The sequence below is a fragment of the Lagopus muta genome, chromosome 4 (assembly GCF_023343835.1).
Source record: "Lagopus muta isolate bLagMut1 chromosome 4, bLagMut1 primary, whole genome shotgun sequence".
NCBI lineage: Eukaryota > Metazoa > Chordata > Aves > Galliformes > Phasianidae > Lagopus > Lagopus muta.
In genome coordinates, this window is record NC_064436.1 from 68294795 (window position 1) to 68313838 (window position 19044).

General features: G+C 44.1%; 1 protein-coding gene across 4 annotated transcripts in view; it reads left to right on the forward strand.

Moving 5' to 3' along the window:
- Positions 1-19044, forward strand: part of ADRA1D (adrenoceptor alpha 1D) — a 40100-nt gene that overhangs the window by 10154 nt on the left and 10902 nt on the right. The window contains exon 2 of one of the 4 annotated variants that reach the window (XM_048943655.1): positions 16380-16452. The exons of the other annotated variants lie outside the window; for them this stretch is intronic. Within the exon in view, the coding sequence (XP_048799612.1) occupies positions 16380-16452 (73 nt within the window). The remainder of the gene's footprint in view (positions 1-16379; positions 16453-19044) is intronic. 4 annotated transcript variants of the gene reach the window in all.

Genomic DNA, 19044 nt, shown 5'->3' on the forward strand with positions numbered 1-19044 from the left:
TTTCCAACCCGAAGCAATTCACAACTCTGTCATTAAGGCCTCTGAGATGCAAATTTTAGTTTTCCCCACGTCCAGTAGCTAGGAAAAAAAAAGTAAATAAATAAAAATTGCAAGAGATCTCTGCGGTGAGAAATCCATGCCCTGGATAAGTCCAAGCTGTGTGTCCATTTGTTCACAGTGGGTTCATTTATGACTGTCAGTGAAAGAGGATCAGCAGGAGAGAACAAGGACTGGGCTTTGCCCTGTCAGGCCATCCAAAACAAACCTGCCTTAAAAGGCTTCTCAAGCCATGTGGGCAGGAGCAGCTTGGTGTATCTGGGTTCAGAGCCTGCAGTCAGAGCTGCCCCTCTTCTGCTCAGCAGTTTGTATTCATTATAGTTAATAGGGTTTGTGTTTTACTCTATGAGATAAAGGGTAGAGTAGATCATGTGGTTGTCCTGTGTGCATCCAGGAGTTGGATTTGATGATTTTTGTAGGTGCTTTTCAACTTGGGGTATTCTGTGATTCCAGATTCTATGATCTTCCGGATAAAAGAGGTCCAAAAAATATTCTGGCTGCAATTCCTTGCAAAACTGTAGCAACATAGGGTCTCAAGAGCTGAGAAGGCACTGACAAAGAGACGTGGCAAATCCTCCAAATGACATCCATAATGGGGAAAAAATATGTGAGGAGGCTCTGCAGGAGTTCTCCCATGTAAGGATTGATTATGCAAAGACTGCTTGAGCCATGGGCAGCCCCTGCTATGACAGAAGGCAGCTCCAGCCTTTGATAAGGATGCTGTCCTGAAATTGATTCCAACGTGGATTCTACAAACTTTGTGAAATCATTTATATGGAGGAAAGCTCGTGGAGAAATTTTAGAAGGAAATTAAAGTCTGAAGGAAAAAAAGAAAGGAAAAAAAAAAAAGGATGATAAAGCAGCATAGAAGCAGTGAGGTGCAGGATGTTTTCACAATATGGACTTTCCCCATGGCAATGAACCAAGAGGGGCAATTCAAGAGCAGTGTGAACACGACAGGGATGGGCACTCTCCATGCAGCAGAAAGATCATCCATAATCACGGCACGGCCATCCCTCTGTGCTAGGATGGGCCAAGGTTAGGGAACCTGAAGTCCAGGGTCTCAGAACCAGTTTCAAGCCCCTTAGTTAACTGGTAGAGCTATCAGTGGTGGGTTTTTTTTGCTCCCATCTGAGGTGGAGGATCTGATGTGCATTCCTATCCCACACATAATTTCAGAAATGCAATTTGGGAGGGCGTGGGTCACACAGACATGACACAACACAAGGATGGAAACACCATCAGCTGCTCACCAACCTCTTTTAAATGCAGACAGAGAATGGCCTGGATTCAGAAAAGGTGCCAGCTCTTGAACCTCTGCCATTAAAGCCTATTTATCCAGGAGACACTTGTCAAACAGCACCAGAAATGTTTTATAGCCATGGGCTATTTCTGTTCCCAGAATGCTTTCTACAGGAATTATCAGGAAAGCTGTGAGGATGTGTTATGAAGGCAAGCAGGCAGTCTGCCATGTGCCCGTCTGCCTCCCTCCATATTGCAGGGAGGGACTTGGAGAATCAAAACTGAGCCCCTGCACATCACAAAACTCTCACAGTGTAGTCCTCACAAAGAGCTGAGCATGCATAGGCATGGAAGGCTGAATCAACACAGGAAAACTGTTATTTTGGCAGCATTCAGACAAAGAGGTAGAAAATAGCCGTGCAGATGTTGGTAGATAGCTTTGGCTATCCTAGGAAGGAAATCAGGGGAAAGAGCCCTATTCACCTTGCATCTGATCATTTCCCAGCCTACCCCGCTCTTTCCTTGAGTCTCCTTCCCTGAATACCTGCTTACCACTGCTTCTGCTCTCATCTATTTGATAATCAAGGCGTGTAATTATTGCTAGTTTTCAGAGGTATGTGGGACCAGACTCACAGGTGAAGACTTCTCCATATAGTTGTCTATGGGTGGGTGGTTGCATATGGTCTGAATGTCTCATCGCAGCAGGCAGATTGGAACTATATGATCTTTGAGGTCTCTTCCAACCCAAGCCACTTTATGATTCTGTGGTTCTATGATCTCCCATTATTGTCCATGGGAGTCTAGAGAGAAAGAGTGCTAACCAGATGCGGAGTGCAATTTTGTTCCTTAAGATGGATGTCCAATGTTGTCCAAGATGGTAGATGAGGCAAATATACAGAGAAGTTGGGTGAAAGACAAGGTCTAAAAAAAGCCCTACTAATTCTGAGGCTTACAAGAACAAAAACAAATGGGTCACTGCTGCTTTCCTCTAAGGTGGTGTAGCCATGAAGAGTAAAGTTGCCTTCCTTTGCATTGCTGTCAAGCACTAAATTCCACACCTAATGGCTCAGTGCTGAAAAAGTAGAAAAATGTATAGAAGTATTTGAAAGAAGGGCTGAGACAGGGAGAAGAGCATCCAAGTGATGTTGTGAATGTGATCTGTCTGTTTCTGCTATAGGCTCCATCACTTGTGCATCAGTCTGGGCAAGTAGGACCCGGTTGGCCAACTAAGATGGGGAATGTGGAGACACTTGTCAGTGGTGGGATTAGTTTCTCCATTGAGAGATATGCTCATAGTAAGGCCGTGTTATTCTCCATTGAGGAGGTATGCTCATAGTAAGGCTGTGTTATTCTCCATTGAGGAGGTATGCTCATAGTAAGGCTGTGTTATTCTCCATTGAGGAGGTATGCTCATAGTAAGGCTGTGTCATTCTCTAGTGTGCACAAAGCTTGTCCCATCCCAGCTTTTAGTCTTTGCCTACTTTTTTGTACTGAGACATGAGAACCAGCTCACAAAACAGCACTTGGGATGTGCAGGCTCCTCCTGGGTTTCATTAGCATCCCTTGATGGCCCCAGCAGGCAGTGTGGCCACTGCTTTCCTACAGGATGGATCCCCCTAAAGGTCAGGGGAACTGGAACGTGGGCGTTTCATTTCCCTGCTACAATGTCAGAGCAAGGGAAAGCATTTGCACTGAAAACAGAACTTTCCCTGTATCTGAGGCTCTTTGAGTTAAAGGAAGTGAGAGTAGTGAGCTGAGTGGAGATTGTTTATATTGAGTGTGACCTTCAGCATGTCTCGATTTATTCCACACATCCAGCTGGAAAAAGTCTGTTCCTTCACTCTCTGCACTTCTGCTGCATACCCATCAGCATACACATAAAGAAACCACAGGTGATTAAATTAGCAGGCTAATGGACAGAACAAAAATCATTTGCTCCAAAAAGAGACATTTACCACCCCAAGCAGAACAGGCTGACTCACAGCAGAATTCAGACATGTCTTTGAAGGACGTGTAGTCAGATTAGGTCCACAATCCCACCAAGTGCATTGGCAGTTCCTCGGGTACCTTCTTCCTTTGTAGCTTATCATCCTTTCACTTGTTCTCCTCCTGTCCATACCCTGTTCTGGTGTCCACAGACTGCAGGTAGCTGTTTCCATCTTGAGATAAGAGTGATTACTCCTGCAGATCACTGTATTGCACAATCCCATTCAAAATCAAATATGGAACTTCATGTGTGCCCCAGTCCATAGCCTTTGTTGCCAATGCTTTGGGGACACCATTCCGGATCTTACAGCTCCTAAGTGCAAGAAAATTTACTGTTTTCACAGGAATATATACATGCCTCTTTTGTAATCATTTAGATTCTTTCCACCATATCACCTTTTCCTTATGTGGTTCTGTTCTCTCTTTGGATTTCACCCTTCAGGCAGATAGAGGGTCAGATGCCTTCTTCCCTTACAGCCTCTGTTTTGCTATATTGAACAAGCCAAAACTCATCTCTTTTAATAGGCTTCCTTTTGCTTTTATCACTCATATTCTTATACTGGTCCAATTGTATTTCCAGTTCTTTAGAAGATCACAGGTGATCTGGATGCATTAGGAGACCAACTCTGTGCTCATGATCAGCTTCACATTCAATCCTTTGAAAGAGCATAGGTCAAAGGTGTTTCTGGGCAAGCAGTGCTTTGTGGTAATGTAGCAATGACATTTGGTTTCAAGCTAAAAGAGGGGGGATTTAGGATGGACATAAGGAATAAGTTCTTTACAGTAAGGGTGGTGAGGCATTGGAGCAGGTTACCCAGAGAGATGGATGACCCATCCCTGAAGACACTCAGGCTCAGGCTGGATGGGTCTCTGAGAGCCTGATGTAGTTGTAGGTGTCCCTGTTTATTGCAGGGAGTTGGACCAGATGGCCTTTAAATGTCCCTTCTAACTCAAACCACTCTGATTCTGTGAGATCACGCCTCCCACCTGGAGGAGAGATGCAGAAGACAACAACCTTCAGCCTATTGGTGGCTGTCCTCTGCAAATGCCACCATGCAGTCATGGTGATCTTTTAAGTCAACACTGAGATTTAATCATGGCACAGAGATCTCTAAGGAAGCGTGCCTGAACAAACAAATAGATGTCACCTTCTGCCTCCAAGTGCGTGCTCAGGGTTGTACCAGATGGTTCATTTCATGAACTGATCCTGTTCGCTGCCATTTCATTTCATAAGGGGCTCTCCAAAGGACTCACTTGCCAAAATCATCTGAAAATAGCTCCCCGGGCCACTGCTGGAGGCACACCTCAAAGCTGTGAGACATTTTCAGGCAGCGCTGAGATGTGGATTAAGAATGCTGCTTCACTGTCAGATGTGAGTCATTGTGGTCACCATAGTGACTGGGTCAAGCACCTCAGAAAAATGATCTGGGAGTCAATTTTTCTTTCCCCATATCCATTCCTTGTCACTTCCAGCCCAGAAGTGATCTATGCAGCAGCTTGCCAGGCTTCAAGGGGGTTTCACAGAGCCATTGAGTGATTAAGTTTGGGAAACACCACTAAGAACATCAAATCCAACCGTCAACACATCACCACCATTGCCCACTAAGCTGTGACCAGGCTGCCCAGGGAGGTGGTGGAGTCTCCTTCTCTGGAGATGTTCAAGACCTGCCTGGATGCCTACCTGTGCGACCTGCTGTAGGGAACCTGCTTTGGCAGGGGGGTTGGACTCGATGATCTCTGGAGGTCCCTTCCAACCCCTACAATTCTGTGATTCTGTGATTCTGTGTGACCTGTGTCCCCCAATGTGGCATCTACGTTTTTCCTGAAAGGACAGTGACTCTACCATCTCTTTGGGCAATCCATTCCAGTTATTTTGTTCTAAACCATTTGCATTTGAGCTGCGGCAGTCCAGGAGAAATCTCTTCTAAAGAGACAGAAAGATTGAGTCAGCCAAACAGTGTCAGGACCTGATTTCTCTCCTTTTTTTCCCATCAAATACTCCATCAGTAAAGTTTCAAAGTAGTCTGGCTTTGGGAGCTGGTCTGGACCATACTAAAGCTAACTCTGCAATACTGGTGCTCATGTACTTTCAGCAGCACACGGAACCCAATCAAAAGGGAAAGCCTTTGCTCCAGTCAGAAAAGGAAGCAAAGAATCTCAGGATCAAAAGCCCTCCTCAGATTTAGGAACTTCTTGCTACCCCTGTTAATTCTGTATTTATACCTGGTGTGCCATCCTCTCATTTCTACATTCCTCCAATAGTGCTGTTTCCATCCAACTTTGAACAACTCCTTCATCTGACTGATGTTGGGTGGCCACTCAGGAAAGTTTTCCTTTGATTTCATTCTCTCCTTGGTTGTCTTAATTTTTTGTTGTTTGCTCTCATTCCCTACATGAAAAAGAAATACTCTTGCAGGTTTGGATAGGTAAACTGGAGTTTGAGTCCTGCAGACTTGGGCAGAGAACACCAAGGTTGACACCAGAGCTAAGCAGTAGCACTGCCTCCATCACCCCAGGTACTGGTAAGGAGCAAAAAGCATCCCACCAGGAAAATGTTTACATTAAATTTGGGAATGCTTGCAAAACCACACAGAACAGCCTACAAATGAGAAGCAAACTGAGCTGTTTGTTGCTATTAACAAAGAAAACAGACAAACAAACAAAATAGCGAATGCAAGAATGTGATCATTTGGGAACATTTCGTTTGTTATTCCTACTAACAAAAGCCTATTTTGCTGCTGCAGCATCCCTGAGCATCCAAGAGCTGGAACTTCCATAGCCAAATGGTAGCGTCTCACTCCAGAGACTTTATTGCCTTGATTTTGAGAGCTTAAGTGTGCAAATGTTCACCATTAGGACATCACAACTGACCCACAGCAGATGCACAGAAGAGTGCCACACACACACACACAAAAGTGCTTGTTTTCAGCAAAAAGTTTGATAACGATGCAACTAAATTACCCAAGGGAGATCCTGAAGGTTGGTAATGCAGGTTTGGGATCCAGTGGAAGAAGATAGGAAGGTCACCAAAAGAAAATTAAACTCTGTATTTCAAATTGGCCCACAGTGTTGCATTTCATTTGTTGTTCTGATTAGGCTTGATTTTGTTTCTAAAAACAAATATAAATTCCAATACAACATGCTTTGGCATTCCTGTCCCTGGACCTCAAAAGAAAAGTTTTGTTTAGGAATGTTTCAGGAATGAAACTCTGTGTTTGACTTTAAAAATTATTTCTATCTCAACTGCTCTGGCCAATACACTTTTACAAGTATGCTCTACATGAATATTTGCATTTGTCTCCCCTAATCTGCATGCTTCTCAATGAATGAAATAGCCAACCCATATATTTTTTCCCTTGCTCTCATCAGATGTATTTTTTTTTTCTGGCAGGCTGCATGAGAGTTGTGTCAGGAGAGATACCGTGGTACTGCTTGGAAAGCACTTGGGAATCTCTGTGTGTAAAGGGATTAAGACTGTTGGAGAATGAAGTAGACGTGTGGCATTGCTATGAACATCCTTGACATTTCCCAATCATGCCCCATTTTCAGTTTCGCTCTGGAGAACAAGTGGCAGGCTGAAATGCACCTTTGTTGATTTGTATATTTCAGAATTACTTTAAGTGGTCTCTTTCAAAGGACTCTTAATGGCAGAGAGTGAGAAAGGATGTCCATAAAAGAATAATCACCCTTGAGCTCTCCCACATCCCAGGCAGGAGGGGTCAGTCTGACATTCTTGGCTTGCAAGTTGAACATGCCCTTGGCTGCAGAAGCAACATTAGGGGCCAAGGAAAGCAGAATTCTCCGAGCTCTGTGACAGGGACAGCTTGGTATGGTGCTGTCTTGGCTGTAGGGAACTGTGAGCACATCATTTTCAGAATGGATATTCTGGGGAGAGGAGGGGGAGAAGTGGGACCAGACCACTGTGGAATGTGCCACAGGCAAGCTACAGGGGGGAAGCAGTTGTTTCCCATTGAGAAATAGCTGAAGACCCCAATGGAGGAATAGTTCAGGGCACAGATTCTCTGCAGGAAAAAGCATGTCCCCTTCCGTGGCTTGGGACTTTGCCCAGTGACACACCACAAGAAACTTGTTCAGACCTCAAGTTCCATCTACAAAGCACTCTATGTATAGAAATGACCTAGTTCCACTGCTGCCGTGGACAGGAAAACTTAAGGAGGGCTGGAGGTACACTCAAAAGAAATCCCACACAAGCAGGGAGCAGATTGTCAGCCTCCAGACTCATCTGTCCTCACTTGCAGCATGACCTGGTTGTTGGTGAATGGCACCGAGTCACGTTCAGCCATGTAGTCAAATTCTTCTGTGTTATCTAAAAGTCTTTCTCTGAGGCTCTGAATTTCATGGCACCCTCGCACCTCCTAATGTGGGCCACATCTGGGACATCTCTGCCATGAGAGATGAGGAACAAGGGCATGTTCTTGATCCAGAGGTTCTCAATCCCCTCTGGGAGCCCTGACTTGATCTGCAGAGTCCATCCACAGATTGCACCATTTCCTCACTCTGAGTGAGCATCCGGGGATTTCTCTGTGCCAAGGCATCAAAGAGAATTGATGACCAGCTAATTGATGCCAGGCCTCCTTGTTCCTCAGGGAGGTCTCTGAGGGAGACAAGCCAGGAGAGGTCAAAAGGAATGGACAGAAGACAGAGATGATACGGATGTACCAGGCAGTGAGGGGGGCAGAGAGCACCTTTACCCTGGGAGAGAAATATCCCAGTTGGTCCAATGGTCACCCCCTCCTTTGAGGATGAATTCTGTACTGATTTGTCACCTGGTGCCCAAGGGAATATCTCAGGTCAGCCAAGTTCTTCCTCTTCTGGTTCAAATAGCCCAATGTGAGGGCCAGAGAGAATGACCCCCCCATGACCAGGAGTTCTCTGAAGAATTTGGCTTAGAGGGAAGCCATGCTCCCTTCCCCATCCCCTCTACAGGGTCACTGTAGGATGTTCTGCAATTCAGCAGCACTGGTGCTTTAATTTTTCAGGGAAGCAGAAGCTACCTTAATAGAAGTCTCAGGATAGGAATCAAGCCCTGAGATAATCTGAAAAATGATGTCTATTTGTTAAGGCATGTTCTGATCTTCTCCAACTACTGGAAGGACTCTTTTCAAACGAAAAGCAAAATTACCTTGGCAAAAGTATTTTGCCCTCCCTTCTCATCAGCAATCAAAAAAGAGTCCTTAGTTTGCTATTACTTACGTCATTTCTCTTCTCCCAGATCAACAGCTTAATTCTTTATCTAGCCCAGCATGGCTGGGGGTGGAAGTACTGCCTTTTACAGCAGTCAGAGCTGCAGGGCTCAGAGGTCTGATGACATCCATGCTGCTGCAAAGAACAAGCATGTTGGGCAGACCTGTATGTATTTCCATTTGCTAAATTGAAAATGGCTATTCTGGGTACAAAATTGGCAGCTTAACTGTCTGCGGGTGATTGATTGGCATCTTTTTGTATTATATTATTATGTATGGTACATAAGTGAGGAAAGAGGAGTTAGGAATAAGAAAAGAAAACCAGTAGGCAGAAGTTAAAACTGGAGAAAAGATACACTTGTGCAACCTCTACACTCCTCCTTCCTTTATGCAGCCATGGCAGAAGTCTGCACTCTCCAATGCCAATACAGAGTCAGCAGCATAAGCAAACCATTCCTCTTTGACTTTCTCATAATATTTGGGGTGTGGATTCAGCCTCCTGCACACCTGTGAAGCACATATCATTCTCCTGTGTGCAATGGTCTGAATTGTAGAAGCTTAGAATCATAGAATCAGTCATAAAATGGCCTGGATTAGAAAGGACCATACAGACCATCCAGTGGCAATTCCCATTTTGTAGACAGGGTTGCCCCCCACCAGGTCAGTTTGCCCAACTCCCCATCCAGCCTGGCCTTGAACACCTCCAAGGATGGGACATCCACAGCTTCTCTTCCTCATCACTCTCTGAGTAGAGAATTTCTTACTAATATCCAATCTAAATTTCCCTTCTTCTAGCTTAAAGCCATTGCCCCTTTTCCTTTCATTACCAGACCATGCAAAAAGTCAATCCCCCTCCTGCTCATAAGCTCCCTTCAGGAGAAGCATTTAAGCAGATACAGAACACAGGAGATTCCCAAGTAGTGCATTTCTGGCCAACAAAGGAGGATTTCATTGGGAAATGCCAGTTGGAAAACCAAGTGGAAATGTTCCAGGTTTAACAACCTCTACTTCAATTGCTACTCATAGCTCCAGGGCAGTGCTTTCATGCCAGTTTCCCATGGCTTTCTTACCATGCAACCAGCAGGCTGAAAATCTTGGCAGTTCTGTGCTAACCCGGTGAACGCTCCTGGATTCAACACAAGTAACCTGGAAGCCTTGAGTACACTGGCTCCAGAAGGGGCTTTCTAGAGCTTTGAGTTTTCCTGGTACAATCGTGTTAATATTGGAGATTTTAGGGCACTCTAGATTGAAAAATTCTAAAGACTACATGACTTCCATTCTCTAATCTCCTCTTATGATCAAACCATGGAAAGCCTGGGGAACATATATGGGCAAGAACTTTACATCTTCTGAACCCTGCAATTGTGAAGGCTTGAAAAGAGGGAGTCAGCCCAGTGGTGCACATCAGGTTGTGACTGGCTGTTGGCATGGCTGTCTCTGTAGATTAACAAGCATTTCCTCCTCAGCTGGTAGTTCTCAGGGTTGCAGAGGTCCATCATTTTTAAACAACAGTGTGCATTGGAGGTTCTTGGAATTTGTTTATTTGTTTTTAATTTATAGTTCATTGGAAATTTTCATTACTTTTTTATTGCATTCTGTTTCGGGAAGAAAGCAAACATCAAACTGAAATTTCCCACAAGCTAGACATCCGGATTTCCAGAGAACATTGCTCCCAAGCATGCACTGACACACTCTGCAAAAGGTTCTTAAAATTCCACCTTTTCACATTAAAATCATGGGGATCTGTGACACAAAATATAGATGACCAGGGCTGGAAATTATCTTAAGAGATGACCTAGTTGCTCCCTTTCCTTCAGGTCAGAGAAGCTGGATTTGGCCTAGAACAGGTTGCCCAGTGAGGCTGTGAATGCCCCCTCGCTGGAAGCATTCAGGGCCAGGCTGGATGGGGCTGTGAACAACCTGGTTTAGTGGGAGGTGTCCTTGCCTATAATAGAGGGGTTGGAATTAGATGATCTTAAAGGTCCAAAACAAACCATTCTGTGATTCTATGAATATTTCCCTTACTTGGGAATTTCTGGTTGCCCAGAAATTGGTTCCCAGAAATGTGCATCTGCTTTTGTTACTTCATATATATTGGGCAGTGCCTGTGTCACTAAAGATCTGTTATATACAGGTTATCATTGAGGAAAAAGCTCTTAAGTTCACCAGCAGTGCAAGTTGTACTCTATATTGAAAACTGACTCTAAATTCAACTCCTGCTGAATAATTTCAGCCTTTGCAAAGCTTGTCTCCTTTTTCCCCATCTTTGTAAATGGCTCTTTTTTCTCCTAGGATGTCCCTACATGTAACAGACACGAGCATCCTTTCCCTGAGGCTGATTGTCTCATGGCATGAGTTAGTTCAGAAGATGGCCATTAGCAAAGAAGAACTCTCAGCTGACATTCCCATTTCTTTACTGAAGCAGGGTCAAACATCTGTCTATGTTATTCCCTAAGCATGAAGTAAGGTCACATCTGCTGAACAGCTTACTGCTTTACTTTCCAGAGGTGAGTCAAATACAGCACCTCCCCATACATTCCTAACTGGGGAATCACATAGATTTCATGGGGATGTTTTGTCCTTTCTGATCAGACATGGACTTAGTGGTACTGGTAATGGGAGTGAATTGATGTTCTGTAGTTGCTTTTAGGAGATGTCAAAGAGGTTATCAGAAGAGGGCAAGTGCAGCTGTGCTATTCTTACTTTCCAAACTTGGAGGACATTAAAAAAAAAACAACTCTTGACAAGGTTCAACCTTGTGAGTTAGCCCTTAGGTAGCCACATGGTTATGTGCAGTTTTTGGAACAGAGTTAGCCCAACTTCCATGGAAAATTCATGTGTGCATGGAGAGATTTGAGCATTCCAAGAGTAACGGGGGAGTCCAAAAACCCCCTAGGGTACTATGGAAGTCTTCATCTCCAGATACATGAGGTTGAAGTGCCAGGCCTTTATTTTAGGACTCACGTACAAGCACAGCAGCCCAAACCATTTTCTCCATCCTCTCCATTGCACACACACCAAGACATTTGATTCAGTTAGAAAAGCATATTATTTTTTTTAATCAACCAAGGAGCTTCTGGCTGCAAATAGTGATTACTACCCTCATTCCTTGCTATCTTGGGTCCTGCACTTTGGAAGTCAAATGCATATGCATTTGAAGAACAGAAGTCTGGTCTATCTGTGTGATGCTACACGGCCTGGTATGTAATTGGGAGATAGCAGCCATCAGCATAGGCACGATTGTAAGAGCTGGAATCAGGGGATTTATCTGCTTTCCTCTTGAGACAAATGCGAGGAGGTCACTTTGTGTGTCTTCATCATGCTTAGCCTGACAGAGACCCTAAAGGAGAGCATGAGGTCAGGTGCCAGACTGCGCAGCACAAAGACACACCAGGCTGCTCTCACCAGTTGCTTTGAGTCTCCAGATCTGCCCAGGAGTATTGGTGTGTGATGCATTGATTTCTTCAGCAGCACAAGAAACGCAGCTATAATGCTGCTGGGACCTGAATGGCTGTTTGAAGCTGGCTCTGGTCTCTGCTGATGGCACTCAAAGGGCCATGCAAACATTGCCATCAGTGCCAGCAAGTGACAGCCGTTCTTTTGAGAGGAAGAGCCCAGAGTGCACTCTGTGGTTCTTGTTTCTTCTCAGCTTTGTTTGCTGTGGGCAATTACTGACATACCAAAAGATATTAGCTCTGGGTGCGAGAGTGCAGAGAGTCCGACTGTTTTCAAATACCAACATTGCAGCTCATTGTAATTAATTTAATGTTGACATGATCTCCAAGAAGCAAAACCTTCATTATACTCAATTAAACCTCTTGACACAGAGGCTTGACTCATTGTCAGTCGCTCTAATTAAGAGCAAACGCACAGAGATGTAGACATCACAGCATATGTGCATGTCAAACATGGGGAAGGATGTTGCAGAGGGGAATAAAGTCCACTTCTATTCCCACTTCAAGCAGTTTTTGGAGCAGATGTACTGTTCTCAGACAGCTATTGCACTTAGTGTATCTGGAGACCCTTTATAACATGGTGGCTTTTACACTTGTCTTATATTCAGGTCCCACCTCATTTTGGAACAGGGTTTGCTAATGTTAGTCACAGTTTGCAAGGCTAGAAGTTTCTGTCTGCAGTGATTTATTGACGACACAAGCACCTTGTTCAATAACTTCTTTCACCCCATTACTCAAAAACGTGTTTATTCTTAGAAAGACACTCAGGACTGCAAATAATGGAGAACCCATGTCTCTAGTCATGATTTTTTCCAGTTCCTTTGTATCACTGCTATTAAAAATGACTGCTTACTTTCCAACGTAAATTTATCTAGCTATAAATTCAAGCCATTAAGCTTTTCTACTGCCTTTGGCTGGATTAAAAACTCATTTGCTATCAGAAATGTCTTCCCCTGTATGTCACTGCAGTGCATGAGCAACCTGCTTCAATTTCTCTTGGATAATGCCAGTAGATCACACTCCATTAATTTCATGCTCCAAGTCAAGATTTCCAGACCTTTGCATCATCTCGTTGAGCTCCTCAGAGCATTTTCCATCTCCTCAGCATCTCTCCTGCATTGCGGGCACCGAAATGGAACATGGTTTTCCATAAGAGCTCCCTCTATTTTTCACTCTTCTTTGGTCCAGTTCATCTGTTCCTTTTCTTGGCTTGTTTATGATCCGAGTTTTTGTTATTATTACTAACACTCCATGAATCACTGCTCCGAGGTGGATCACACATGTCCTTCTGCCAACAGCCTTGACAGCCTTTCTGTGAAGGAGGTAGCTGCAAGATCAAGTCATCAACTGTTACTGGAAAGAAATGTATTTCCCTAAAGAACCATTTCACCAAAATGCTCCCATGTGCTGCTCTTCGGGGGGGCAAGGGCACTCCTCCAGAACTGACAATATTGCTACTGTATGTGATAGTGGGATTGAAACAGAGGAAAAGTTCCCCCCTGTTCAGAAGGATATTTTTTTCAAGCAAGATGGCCATGAATTTAATGAGAGTTCAGAGCATAAATATTCTTAAAATCTGTACCATAACATTCATGCTAGGGACCATGAGGTGACTCAGCTTCACCCTCTGTTACAAGCTATTTGGGTACAAACAAGTTGATAGTCCTGAAGAACCACTGAGGCAGATGGTTTCAGCTGCCAGCAAAATTGCTCTTTTCAGTGTTTTGAATATCTGAAGGTGATCTATAGGAGCAGAGTAAGAATCTGGAGCTACAGAAAGCTTCTATCTATGTCTTTGCTCAGGGTTTGATGAGCAAAGGTCTTGAGGGCTTATGTCCTACAAGAAAGCCTAAAGGTTTGAGGATTTGAGGCAGTGCTGTTTTTGTAAAAATTTAACATAGAAAAACAGAATGGTTTGAGTTGGAAGGGACCCTTAAAGGCCATCTGGTCCAACTCCCTGCGATGAACCCACAGCTCCATCAGGTGCTCAATGCCCCATCCTACCTGACCTCCAGGTATGGAGCATCCACCATATGTTGGATGCAGGAACAAGAAGGATCTGTGTTGCAGGGAAGCTGGGTCTTGTCTCAGAGCAAATGCAGCGTCTCTATTTGGGGGCAGATCTGTTGCACAAGGTACACAAGTGACTTCTGCTCAAAGATAAACAAGCCTTCGGGACCCACTGGGGGTTCCCCAGCAGACACCAGATTCTTTGCCTTTAGGAAACACTGCTGGTGGAAGTCTTCAAGTAAAGCAAAACATACATGGCATGGTTCTTTATTCATCAAATAAACATCTCATCAGAGGGAGGTGGCATGTGTGAAAAAATTTTGTGATGATGGGAGGAGAGGATATAATAATTATCTGGCATGATACCAGACAGATTTTGACAGGGATTGTCCATGAAAGCAGCACTTTTCTAAGAAGGGGTGGAAAGTCCACTTAAGGTTAGCTCCCTGGAACAAGAAGTCAGTATGCAAAATTAGCACATCTAAGAGTTAATTAAGAGTCAAGGACACATTAAGGCAGGCGTACTAGGTCCCACAGCTATTACTTTTGAGCAGTGAATGATGAGCAGGGGCGGCAAAAAGGTTTATTTATCTGGTGAAAAGGCAAGAGAGAGGCAAGTGGGTATCTCAGGGGATGTACACAAATTGCCATGGAAATTGAATGCAAATTCCCATCTTTTCCCCTCAGAATCAGAGATTAAAAAAGAAGTAGAGATAGGGCAGAGATAGAGTGGGAACATGTCAGTGGAGAGTGAGCCTCATCACTGTAATGAGGCTCTTTGAGACACTCATCTCCTCTCAGCAAAGATCCCATTGCCCTGTGCAGGCATTTAAACCAGGCAGTGTGACAAGGTCCTTGCATTCTCCCCCCTCCCCCAAAAAAGTCTTCTTAAGACTCCCTGTGGCTATAAACCTTGAACAAAACAACCATGATGGCGGTTAGACTGCTGTTATAACCCTTCCCAGCATCTCAGTGCTCATCCCAGGCTTGGCTCTGCTGTTAGGTCAACAGAATAACCATTTTTTGGTGTGTTTTATGTCATTTTGCCTTCTATTCATCCATGACATCCAGATGTGTGTTTCAAGTAAGAAAAGAAAATGATCATCTGGGATTTCTGGGCTTGTCACTCCTTCCCACTGACAGGTTGTGACATTATTGTGACATAAGTGTTGGAAGGGACCTGAAGGGACCATCGAGTCCAAACTCAACGCAACAATGCTGGCAAATAAAGGGGATAAGGGGTCTCTGCATTCCCCACGTGCTTGGCACTGCCACAGAGAAACTCTCCCAAACCAGGATCAGCATGCCCATCCATCCCTTGGCTCTGCTGCCCATTGCACCAAGTTCAGGCCAAACTCTTTCCATGGTCCCTGCTAACAGCCTGAGTGCCCCTCAGTCAAAATCTGATCCCTTGCTCTGTGCCTGCTGACTTGACCCAAAAATATGGCTTCAGCCAACACTGCTAAATAACCAGATAAAAGATGCACAACCGGACATATCAGACATGATCCTCACCATGCAGATGGGGGCAAGGACTGAGGGGTTTCCCTCGTGACACTACACATGAGGTCTTATCCCTCCAAGCTAAGGCTTCAGGAACTGTTGGGAGCTATGTGGATGTTGTTATCAGCATTCCTGTTGTATTTTTGGAGCCCTGTTACAGTGACCCATTGTTTTCTAGGGGGAGAAAAAAATCTGCTTGGGGAGTGTAATGTTTTTAGAGCTTGATATCAGCTGAAAGCTGGTTTTTAGGGTTGGGAGATACAGAGCAGCTTTTATCTGTCTCCTTGGAATACTTTCAGGCTGGCAAGAAAAAGAAAATACAAACTTTTAGAAAAGTTTTCCTTCTCGTCAGAAGAAGTCAGAAAGAACAGCAAGCAATGAATAATTGCAGATTTTACCATGCAATATAACTGTAGAAGGGCTGTGCCTTGGAGCTTGGTGCGGAAACCGGGCATGCGTTGGAGGATTTTCCACACCAAGTTTGACAAGAAACAAGAAGTTGGCTGGCTAGTCTTGAATAACCCCTCCTAAGCCCACACAACAGGTCCTGGTTTTTCACGAAAGCTGAAAATACCAGCCTCCCCCAGTCTTTCTTCCCCACCCTTTCCTCCATGACATCACAGCTCGCAGCTCTCTGGAGGATGCCGTTCAGCATCTTTCACAGCCAGCGACTCCAGGAAGGGACACGGGCTGCAAGTGGTGCTGTGCCAGGCTCTGTGGCTGGTGACGTGCTGTCTGCTGGATTCTGATATAAACAGAATGTCCTTGGGACTGGTACGGTGGAAACACGCTAAGGAAGCTCCCACACCTCCTCCAATAGCGCATTTTCCAAAAGCTGGCGTCCCGCCACTACCAAGTTCTCCATGCTTTAGGGCCATAAGCATCACAAATAATCAGCTGAAAACAGTTTTTCACCTTTTAGGTCAATCATCCTTTCTCTATTCGTGCCCTGGTGATGCCTACCCACTCAAGGTGATTGCTGCTTGCTTCGCACTGTAAGTTAAAGCCAGGACTGACGAATTTTGCTCTGGGGGAGAATTTTCTTTGGGTAGGGCCCAGTGAAAAATTGAGTTTTTCCTTCGAGCTTCTCAGATCTGGCCTTAGTGTACATAAAATGCCATGTGTTCCCAGCAAGATTCAGCCCTTCCAAAGCCTACCCTGCAGCCAAATCTGATCTACATATTTACGAGCTTGTAAACAGGACGGGGCGGGTGAGTTCACATTCTTAGAAAACCAAGTGCAGAGAAAAGAACTTCTGAGTTGGAAAAACAAAGAGAAGTCTTGGGACCGACCCAGCAAACACAGCGATTTTTCCAAGACTCAGATGACTTGCTTGGGAATTATTCTCCTCTTTCTCTTCTCCAGGATTTCCCAAGCTTTCTACTTTGTGGTAAAAGAAAATACACGTTCTCAATGTTTCTGACAACAGTGGAGGAGACAGTTTGACAGAAAAGGGATATCTTGTCTTGGAGATGGGTAGAAGCCAGGCTTCTGTTTGTGGAACTCACAGAGGAATAATAATTATTTGCATAGGAAGCTTTATGAGAACACTCAACACTGCTGAAAGGATTTGCATAGAGAAAGCCAGCTGCAGTGCTCCACACAAAGTCATTGTGTTTGCTAATAAAAGCAAGAACCAGTAGTCTAGAACAGTGATTCCTAAGTTGTGGCCTCCAGACCGTGCTGGTCTATGAAATCTTGATAAATGGTTAATGGAAAAACAGATTTAAAGGGAGCCAGGCAGTCTGCAAAAAGCGGTGAGGATTAACAGCTTCTGGTTCAGAAAAGCTGGAGAACAACCAGTTTAAAGCCCTGTACTACACTGATTCATCATTTATAGATACAGAAGAACAAAGTTTTGTGGCAAGGGCTGAAGAAACATTTTTGCAATCTACTTGCAAAAAATCTTTGATGGCATTCCATGAAATATATGCATCAAACAAGATATCAGAGGGATAAGTATAGCGATGTGCCTACTGACTTACCCACCTTGTGGAGAAGATTGCCATCACTTCATTCATTGTAATACCTCAGGTTTCCTCAAGTAGATTACTGTGATGAATCTTCAATAGATCCCTCCAGAATAATTTTTGCCATCTCTCTTCCTTAGTTGTTGTGCATTTATATCAGCATGCATTTATTGAGTTGGCAGCCACTGCTATGCTATCTTTTCATCTATCTAAATAATGATGCTGATAGTCATAAAATTCTTGTTGATTTTTTAGAATAGTCCATCAAATTAGTCATACAGTATTTCCTAATATTGACCAGGTGCTGCATTAGTGTGAAGTCTATTGGAAACCTCTGCTGACAAAGACTGAAAAACACATCCAATGGATTGCCAATGGAAGCCAGTTGGGAATGCAACGAAGTAGAAATTCCCCTGAAAGCCACACACCTCCTTTTACAGAGGGATTGAATGGATACTGTATATTCCTAGCCAACCCCATGTTGAACTTAGCCCCATACTGACTTCCCATAGCATGTTTTTTCTTGGGAAATAGCAAGGTTGCAGCAGTTTATTGCCAGTTGTATGGCTAAGACAAGAAAGATACAATAGGATGATAAAAATTCCTCAAATCTCCTATATTTAACCAAGTCACACCCATGAGAAAGCAATGCAAACATCAGGAAGCTAAGGACATAACTGGAAGGCTGTTAGCTACACGCTGCTTGGAGTTATGGACCACCAAAACAGCACTTTATGCAAACCAGCAGTTCAGGAAAATATTATCCATGACTGGGAATTTTCACAGGTTGGCTTCATACACATTGTGTGTGTATGGTTAGCTGACAGGGAACTTGAATAACTAGCATCTGTGGATTATCTTTGCCTATAGTTGAAGTTTTGTCCGCAGAATAACAGAATTATAGAATTGCTTCAGTTGGAAGGGACCTTTAAGATTCATCTAGTCCAACAAACAAAATGTGCAACGTTCCACTTTCAAGGCCACGTCTACTCCTACTTTACAAACTTGCCTGTAAATCCTTCCCTCCCCCACGGGACAGTCATACTGGCTGCATTACCCAAAAGTGTTTCCGAGACGTTATCATGCACGGAAGAGATTGCCAGGCTCAGATGCAGCAACACCATCGTGCTCAGGACGCTGCTCCAGCATTTGCACGACAGAGAGCCACGGGAGTGCTCCTCTCTGAATGACACACTGATTTTTGTATTGCCCTGGAGGGAACCTAGCAACATCGCATGGCCATTGTGTTCATTCAGATCCCGAGCCAGATGGAAATTTTCTTTTCAGAGGCTGCTCCAAGCTTGTTTCATCTGTTTAACCATGCAGGCAAGAATTTCACTGCGGTCTCTGTTGTGCTTGCTCTAACATCAGCAAGTGAATTCCAATCCTCATCCTGCTCAAACAGAAAGATGAGCTCTTGACATGCAACTCGGTTACCCTGACTTCTTCCTTCTCTCTGGAGACTTATTATTGTTATTTTTCCTTATTTGCATTAGGCAAATAAAAACCTTCCTTGTATTTCCCTTTGGATTTGCCAAATTGGTGAGTCTTTCAGATTGCTTTTGTTTTGTTTTGCTTTCCTAATTTTATTTACGTCCTTTTGCTGAGTCTCATAAT